The 9,562-nt window shown below is 45.5% G+C and overlaps 1 protein-coding gene across 3 annotated transcripts in view; it reads right to left on the bottom strand.

Annotated features, from left to right (window-relative positions):
* Positions 1 to 6,562: 6,562 nt before the first annotated feature.
* The window catches only part of SEPTIN8 (septin 8), a 42,304-nt gene continuing 39,304 nt past the window's right edge, over positions 6,563 to 9,562 (bottom strand). For 2 of the 3 annotated variants that reach the window (XM_085073481.1, XM_085073483.1), the window contains exon 10: positions 6,563 to 8,000. In XM_085073481.1, the coding sequence (XP_084929607.1) occupies positions 7,835 to 8,000 (166 nt within the window). In that variant the 3' untranslated portion in view covers positions 6,563 to 7,834. The remainder of the gene's footprint in view (positions 8,001 to 9,562) is intronic. The other variant, XM_085073482.1, reaches the window with a different exon arrangement.

Genomic DNA, 9,562 nt, shown 5'->3' with positions numbered 1-9,562 from the left:
TGCTCTGGAAAAGCTCCAGGTGGTCTGATGGGGTTCTGGGTCTCTGACAGGGCTGCAGCACCAGCCTCTTCTCCACACAGGCAGAAAATCTCTCTCCTTTTCCTGACTGTAATGTTTTGAATTACTGCTGGGACAGAGGGACTGCAGAGTACTTTAAATATAAACAAGCGATACAGGCACATAAATCAATTAGCCCTGCACTAATGAGGCACATTTTCAAGTTGTCATTTAGTGTGAAATTTCACAGGATACTGCTGGGATCCTCCACAGCCTCACCTGCTCTTCTCCTACTTGCAGCTTTTTAACATCACACTGTCCATGTATCACATGTTTACAGGAATTAAATTATTCCAACAATCTGACTTTTTCCTTTCATAATCGATGTTATCAAGAGTCAAACACATAATTTTGCTCAACAGGAGAGGCCCATGAATAGTTTCCTTTGTTCCTCATGCCCTGAATCACACTTTTCTCGCTCCCCCCAGGTACTTCTGCACACCCAAATCCTGCCGGCAGGTCACAGGGTGTTGTTCAGTCCCACTCCTCCCCTCGCTACCTTTGCTATGGACCACCAGGGCCTGGGATCCCCGGGCAAGGCAAGGAATCCCCAGCATCGAGCACAGACATAAACCGAAGGCTGTATTTTTGCCAGAGGGATGTAAGCAGGAGCAGGAATGTGGACAGAGCTGATCTGTGCCTTGCAGACCTCTCCCACCAAACTAAGCGGTGTGTCACAGGGCCGGGAACGCAGCAGTAATGACAGGACATTACTGCCTCAGCCCCAGCTGTGTGTCACCAGGTGAGTCAGGCAGCTCGAGGTTCAGCAAACAGTCGCTTTGCTCTTTATACACTGGCACGGTTTTACTCAGAGCTGTGCTGCATGCAGAGATTTGTGGACTAATAGAGTAATTTAGCACCGGAAAATGTATAACCCAAGGGGCTGGTGAGAGAACCGAGAGTCGTGTGTGGGCAGGTAAAGCTGAGGAACAAGAAGAGATTTAACATAAAATATTGGAACCAGCTTCCCACAGAAAGTGTTGCAGGAGGAAAACAAAGGGATCTAGGACCTGAAGGGAAAGCTGAGAGTGGATCTGAGACGTGGAGAGATCCTGGCGGGGAGCAAACGTGGGGTCAAACACGAATGCTGGCAGAGAGGCTCAGCTCTGGGAAGGGACAAGGGTGCATGTGCTCGATGAAACACAGAAAAGGTACTTTCCTGTGACTGGAAGGAAAATAGGTCTTGGCAGGTGCTGGGGTTGTGTGGTTTCACCAAACGGATGTTTTGGACAGGGCCAAGTTGAAGAGAAGTGGCAGCGCCTCTGTCAAGGCAATAACTGGTGCCAGGGAAGGGGACAGACGGATTTAGGGGCCATGCTGAAGGTTACAGTGTTTATGGCCGCGGCAGAACTCCATCCCGATCCCGGCAGCGCAAGGCTTTGCCGTGATCTCCGTGTAGGTGAGACAGACCCACACGGGCTGAGACAGCGCTCACCTGCGAGCTGCCATGCGGTTCGCACCCGGAGAGAGGAAATGCGTGCCGAGCTGTGCCGTGCCCCGCAGATCGGGCACCGAAATTCCCGGCGGAGGCGTCCAGCAGCGCCCGTGGGGGTGGAACACGGAGCAATATCCCTGCTGGTCCCCCGCAGGCATCGCCCCGCTGCCCGCCGCCCTCCCGGGGCGGTCCCGCCGCAGCCGTCGCGTCACCGGCCCCTCCCGGCCCCTGCTGCACCGCCGCCCAGCTGCCCCGGGCGCTGCTCGGTGCCCCGTGCCGGCAGCCCGGCCAGGCGGGTAAGGACGTGGTCGGGACGGGATGGGCAGGGCAGGGGATGCCCGTCGCCCCCCGGTTGCTCTGCGGGGCTGGAGGGGCTGTCTGAGCGCTGGCGGTGCGGGAGCTGCTCGGTGTCATTCTCAGGAACAGTCGGAACTAGCCGGAGGGCGAGATTTTAATTATTATGCCCTCCCCCAGCTACACAAGAGTAAATTTCTCAGCATCAAACCGGTCAGATAAATAATTTCCAGCTCTGCCTCTGCTGAAACGGTCCGGACAGCTGGGTTTGGATGCTCTGACATCCAGTGGCAGCCGAAGTTAAAGTCATGTTGTGGTTCCTGCTTTCAGGGAAACATCACAGCTCCAGCTTTAGAAATGTAGAGCGGTTTCCAGAGGATTCATGTCACTTTGGGTTTTTTACTGGAACTGCAGAGATAATGGTGTGAGCTTCCAGAAAACACCGGTGAGGAAGCCCACGTTCACCACTCTTTTGGAAAGAAAACCAGGAATTTTATACCTAGTAACATCTTTTTTCTGTTGTTAAAGGGAAACCAAAATGTAAGCCTTGAAATAGTTTCAGGCTGGATGTTCTCACTCACTTGGTACTGATATGATTCAGAGATGTTTATTTCCTTAAATATGTGCTTAGTCTGGAGAGTGGGATTTCCAGATCTGCTCTGAGGAAAACCATTAATTGGGACTTCATAGACCTCTTAAGAACAGTCATCTTTGAGCCTTTGTACGGAAACAATAAGCTTCTGTTTGCCAGAAACTTGAAATCAGGTGACAACAGGTTGCAATGTAATAGCTCTGCAAGTGGAGAGCAGAATGTGTGAAATAGGATAAATGAAATAATCTGGAGTGCTCGACCCAAGGTTTCTCAAGCCTTTACAAAGCCCAGGAGGGAAAAAGCTGGACTGTGCTGTTGTTGGGACATCTGTCATGTTTTCTTTCATCATGAACTTCCAGGGAAAATGGATGTCAGGATTGCGCTACCTGCAAACAAACAAGTTCTATGGCTGCTCCTCAGTTCTCAGTGCTGGAAAGGCATCAAAAGAGGGGATCACACTTAGTACAAGGAGCTGGGATGTCGCTTTATGATTCTTTTCTTGTTTGTTTGTTTTTGTCAGTGGCTCCCTACAGGAAACTGGCTCCAAGAGCTGCCATGAAGTGCCCTGGGCATATAGAGAGCTCACGACTTGCCTTCTTCCTGGAGAATGCCTTAGCCAGAGAGGCTAGGATTTGGAAAGTGCCAGTTTTCCAGAATCTCACCCTAAAGGTATCCTTCCCTGTCCCCTTTGGAATTCCCTAAGGTATCCTGCAGAGATGCTGTGTTGTTACTGCCATCTGACCCACCTGAATGCAAAAGTCATCCTCCATGGACTTGGCTTAAAGAATGGAGGGGGAGGAGGGTCTGTATTTTTCCCATTTTACATTTTATTGATGCCTTGTATAAACCAGGGGCTTTGCATTCTGTTCTGACTCAGTCAGAACAGTAGTAGTTTTGGGAAATGTGAAATAGTTTTGGGTAATGTGGTGAGGTAAGAGCAGCCCATTGATGGTAAAGCCATAAATTTGGCATATTAATTGTGTTCAGCATTATCTGTGAGTTCCATCTATTAAGGTGGGAGAAGAGGAAATTCACTGAGGCCTAGCAGAAACCCAGCAGCATTCCAAGCTACCTTAGGAAGTTACAACACTCCATGGTCTCTGTGTACAGTGCAAACAGTTTTGCTTGGCTGCTTCTGTAAGTGCATCAGAACCACGGAAGAATGCAGAGAAGTGCCTCGACAACCTTGTCTCTTTTTTTGCAATAGTCTAGAAATGCTATTTTTTACCAAATATTTTTACTACCAAATGAAGCAAAATAGTGAAACAGATAATGTGATGAGTAATATTAAACAAGTTGGTGGTTAGTGTTGTCTGTTCTGTGTAGCTGCTTGGCCCTTTCACTTCTACAACAGTATTCAGGTGCCATGGCTCCTGGGTGCCATTGTCATGGCAGCCACAGTCCTCCCTCTCACCAGCTTCAAATAAGATGTAAGAAAGAAAAAACTCAGTACATTTTGCCATTTACCTTTGGGGAGTCACAAACCTGGCTCTGGTCCCAACACTCTTGCAGAGTAAATCAAAACCTGCTCCTGACTCCAGTTTCTCTGTCGAGGCTGGCTGAGTGGAACACATGCTTGCGCCAAGGCTTCCATTTTTCCAGGGAGGGAATAACGAGCACACTGAGGACCTTGTTTGTAAGGGCTCAGGTCTGCAGGGCTGGGTGCTTCCCCACTCAGTGCTCCAGTACAATCCAGTACCAGGCCTGGGTAAGCATAGCTAGAGCCAGGCTGGGTGGGCAGCATGAGTGAGAGCTTTAAACGGCTCCAAAATGTGCCCTTGCCCTCCCTCTGTGGACACAGCCGACAACTTCCTTCCTTTCAAGCCTCCAGCCATCTGAGATGCTAATTAGAGCACTTAAAAAGATTTTAGTCTTCCTTTGGAGATACGTTAACAAAATCATCAAAGCACTAACTGTATTTTTCTTCTAACTTTTCCTTCCCCTCAGGGCACAGATATCTCTCTGTCGTGTTACAAAAAAGCGGTTCTCTGGATTGCAGAAATCAGCTCCCAGTTCCAGTTTTACCCAGAAACGTTTGCCTTAGCCACCAGCATCTTCAACAGGCTGTTGGCATCAGTAAAGGTAGAGATTTCTCTCAGCTTTTCCCTGGCTAGATTACTGACTGGGAATGTAAGGAGCATGTAATCAGTTTATACACAAAGCAGGGACTATGTTTGGCAGCAGATTTAGGGAGCAGTCAGGGTCGTTGCTGCAGAAGGCCATTAAGCAAATATATATATATACATATATATATATACACACACATGTATGAACTTGAGTGTTTGATGAGGTACTGACGAACGGACATACAGTCCTCATTAGAAGTCTTTGTGTGAACTTAGTCCAACTGCTGTGATAAGTACTAAGAACTTATCTGGTTTTCTCTGCTAAACAGAAATTATTCACATTAACGCTTTTAATATTCTGGTTTTTAAACCACTATTTTTAATTAAACTGTGGGACTGAATTTTTCTGCCACTGAAGCTTCAGCAAAGTTAGGAGTTGAGCTGAGCCTTGCAGGTCTCAATTCTATTTATGTTGATACTGGCATATATAATAATAGAATCATTAAGGTTGGAAAAGGCCTTTAAGATCATTGAGTCCAGCCTTAGATCACCACCCTATCATCAACTAAACCATAGCACTCAGTGCCACATCCAGTCATTTCTAGAACACCTATAGGGACAGTGACTTCCCCATCTCCCTGGGCAACCCCTTCCAATGCTTAATAACCCCTTCCATGAAGAAATTCTTCTTGAAGTCCAATGTAAACCAATATCTGAAGTGAGGAGAAGTATTGTAATACTGTGGCTTTGAATAGGCAAAAAATTGTGACGTATATTAATAAAAACAGCACCAATAAGAGGATGTATTCTGCTTCACTTTGAATTTCCTTGTTCTATTTCCAGCTTCTGTAGCTAAACTAATTCAGAAGCAACTTAAATGAAAGTTTGAAACTTGTGCATGTGTCATAGAAAGACAATTATTTCCCCCAAGACTCTTATCTTCTTTACTCAGTGTTTTCTTCTTCTCCCTTCAGGCCCAATTAAAATATCTGCAGTGCATTGCAATTTCCTGCCTTGTCCTTGCAGCAAAAACCAATGAAGAAGATGAGGTCTGTATGTTTCATTGTAAACACACTGAAAGTTGTTCATGTTTGCAGGTCTTTTAACAACTTGGACATAATGACAGAGTGTTATTTGTTTACCCTAAGTAGTCCTTAAGGGCTGACAGTAGCATTTTCAGTCCTGTTTCAGTGTTGTTTTGAAGAATTGTGACCTTTAGGGATGAAGGACTTATTATTGTTTATGTCGTGGATGTGTTTACTCCTCCTGCCCCTAAACCTCTCCGTTCTCTTCAGAATCCATGGCTCAACAGTAGAGCTTTGTCTGGAGGGACAGTTAAGATGCACATCAGAGGGCTGTAATTCCCTTGTTATAGCTCCTGGGAGGGCACAGCAGGTGGGACAGAGCAGAGGATCCTCAGAGGAAGCTGTAAATAGATGAGTTTGCTTGGAGCCAAAACTGGTTTCTGAGCCTGGTGAGGAACGGACTCAAGTTTGCACCTCAAGATGAGCAAGTAAAGTCAGCAGCCAGTGAGAAATTACACAGGATATCTCCTACAGCAGAAATGCAGTGATAGACTTCTGCAGGCATTTACAAGCATTAGCCAAAAGCACTTCAGATTGCACTCCTCCTCTTCCTTCTGCTTTGCAAAAGAGCAGGAAACTCAGGAGCTGGAGTCAGATATGCACATCTCTTCTAACAGCCACTGCTGTAGTGAAATACTCTTCACAGCCTTTCTTAGGTGGTGTTACATTGAGGTTATTCTTCTTTTCCTCTCAGCTACAAAGGAGAAGCTGAGTCAATGACCACCAGAAACAAGACAACCACAGCAGGCCCTGTAACGCTGGCTGACAGCAAGCCTTCTCTGAGCAAAACGAATGGTAGCAGGGAAGGTGCATCACTGATGCCATGCTGGGGAGGCTCACAGTGACCCAGGGGGCTCAGGGCATCATTTTTGCCATGGGTTGGGTCCACAGCAGCTGCCCTGGGGTGAGCAGGGACCACTCTTCGTTCAGGATGGGAGGTACCTAGGAACAAGGTCTCCTGGATGAGCATTCTGCTTAAGATGTTTAAACTTGTCAGATCCCTTCACAATACAGAGAAGCACACACAGCACTGTGTAGGACGTTGGCTTCTTTATTTTTTTTTATATATTTTTAAATTTTTTTACAGGTAATACCATCGGTGCAGACACTGGCGGTGCAGAGCGGGTGTAAACGCTCTCCAGCTGAGATCTTGAGAATGGAAAGAATCATACTGGATAAGCTTCAGTGGGATCTTTACACAGCAACACCAATGGATTTCTTAAACATCGTAAGCACTACATTTTGCATTTTTTTTCTTTAAAGAAACAAGTCCTTATCAAATAAGACTAAAAAACACAGATGCATACACACACCCCCACACATCCTTCCCAAGATGTCTGGCAAACTACCTATTCCTACCTATCTGCAAGTCTTCGCAAGAATATTACAGTAATTTTATTTTTTAATTTATTTTTAAAATTTTCTACTATTTAAAACCTTCCATTTTGCTCAAAAAATTTATTCTCATCTTTAAAGGACAACTAAAATGGACATTAAAAAGATTCTCATAATGCACAACTATATGCCTTCTTTATTTTTTTTAAATACAGGCTGCAAAAATATTTCTAACTATTTCCCTTCTATTAATACTGTACATAGAAAGCTGTCAGAGTTTTGCTACATTTCACACACAGTTTTTTTCTTAAACCACTTTCCTTTTCATCCCACTAATTATTCATTTATGCAATGAGACTACCCTGATCTGGCACTTAGTTCACATTGCAGTTACTAAACATTTAATAGAAACAATTAAACTTTGTCTTCAAGAAACGATCATGTGCTAGTAAGGCAAAATTCATGTGATATGAACACATCCTGAATCCCTTTTTTTAAGGTTATGTGCAAATATTAAGCCATTTTAGGCTGCTGATTGTGAAAACTGCCTTTCGTAGGTGCTTGTTTCCTTCGTAAATTCAGAATACAGTTGGTATTACTGGTTTTACTGGATTTGGAGCTGCTGGCCTGAATTGAATCTCCTGGACAGCAATCTGGATAGTTGTAGAAACCTCAGAAATTGTTAGGAAACACAGACCTCATACATTCATTATCAGCTCAAAAAAACAGTTCAATGATTGGCAAATACGAACACAAAACACAAAAAAAAAAGGTGGGGGAAGTCTTCAGGTTTCCTGATATGAGATGAAATTCATCTGTACTTCTGGATGATGACATGAAAACATATAAACTTCACTAACCTCTGCTTTTCTTTTCATATATATATGTATATATATATGTACACTTTATCTTCTCTGCAGTTCCATGCCATGGTGATGTCCAGCTGGCCCCATCTCCCACCCAGACTGCCTCAGAGGAATCCTTCCCTCCACGTTGCACTCTTGACCAAGCAGCTGCAGCACTGTATGGCCTGCCACCAGCTCGTGCAGTTTAAGGGCTCCACGTTGGCTTTGGTGATCATCACCTTGGAGCTGGAGAGGCAGACTCCTGGTTGGTTTGTTGTTACTACTGATCTGCTAAAAAAAGCACAGGTAGGAAGCAAAATGGCCTTTGGTCACAAATCCTGAGGGCAGGACGTGATAAATGAATAAAGCCATGTGTATTTACAGCCACCATTAGCAGCTCCTGAGATTTGTGTCCTTGTTCTGCCTTTGCTGCAGACCTTGCTGGTGCTAACAAAAGGGAACAAAAGTCCAGCTCAGGGGTGGGACTGGGGAGAGGGACATCCCTTTGGCAGAGAAGGGAGATTTCCAAATTTTTGGCCACAGATAGCCCCCTGCATCCTGAGCCAGGAGAGTTTCTCTCATGATGGGAGAGCCTGAGAACACCTAGAAATCTGCCCAGTTTCCCTGGCCTCCCACTGAACACTGAGAAAACTTCTAAGTACAGTCACATTGCTCTTAAAATATAATCCGTTTGACTTTCAAGAAAAACTCTAGTTTAAAAAAAAATTTTAAAGCTTTTCCTGTTTCATAAAACACATGCCTTTTAAGAGGGCACACATAGAAATCTAAAGACCCAGGCTGCCAGTGTGCCATCCACCCATTTTATGGTCTTGAATTTGTCTGAAATAACCTGGCCTCCTGCTGTGCCTGCTGCCTGTTGTTTCCTGCAAAGATGAAGCACTTGCCCACCTTCTGTGTAGTAGTTCAGGAGCTCCTGGATAAGTGTTTTCCATCAGGATCAACAGCATATTGCCTGTGTGCATCTACTGAGGCATCCAGCCTGTCCCTGCCCTCCCCCTAATTACTAAGTGACAGGAGAGAGTAATTTATCCAGAACTTATAATAAATCTGCATCTTTCCTTACAGGTGAACAGCACTGAATTCATCCACTGCAAAGAGCTTGTGGATCAAGAGTTAATGTGCTTGCAGCCACCCAGTGCTGTTTATATTTTCTATCCCATCAGCCAAGCTACGCAAGGCCATGCCAAGGCAAGGCTACCGTGTCACCACCCTTCTGAATGGAAGAATTCCCATCACGGGAGGTTGAAGGTTGCTGTAAGCCAGCCTGTTTCAGCACCTTTCACACCTGCTACAGCCCAAATTCCTGATGAAACCGTGGAGACTGAAGGAGGCTGTAATGGATTCAGACATCTGTACAGTGAGGATGGGGAAGTGAGTGCTGGGAGGATGAACACAGGAGCCTTGTGCCCTCAGCTGAGCTGCCCCTGTCCTCCCTTACAGCCACCCAAAAAGGACTAGTGGAGAATTACTGCCTTGGAAGCAGCAGAACCAGCAGGTCCCAGCAAACAGAACAGCTGAAACAACAGGGCAAAAGTGTCACTGTGCTTCTCAGAGGATAAAGACAGTTGGTATTACCTATTTTTTTTGTCCTTCCTAAGCAGTGTATGCTACCCCTCAGTTTTAACAACATGTAAAGACAGAAAGCTGGGGAGAGGAGGGTCACAGTCCTTCAACCCAGGGATCCAGTTGACAGACAGCTATAAAAACTGCATGGAGAACCACATGCCTCAGAGTTTATTTTTAAAGTAGCCATGATGAAGTTTGACAGATTGAGCCTTTCATCCAGCTCATGCCATTGTTCTCTCATTAAAGCTAATCTGGCTGGGCCCGTG

The sequence above is a fragment of the Lichenostomus cassidix genome, chromosome 13, assembly GCF_008360975.1.
Source record: "Lichenostomus cassidix isolate B80296 chromosome 13, HeHo_3.0, whole genome shotgun sequence".
Classification (NCBI taxonomy): Eukaryota; Metazoa; Chordata; class Aves; order Passeriformes; family Meliphagidae; genus Lichenostomus; species Lichenostomus cassidix.
Note: the sequence above shows the minus strand (reverse complement) of the source record. Positions and strands in the feature narration are given on the sequence as shown.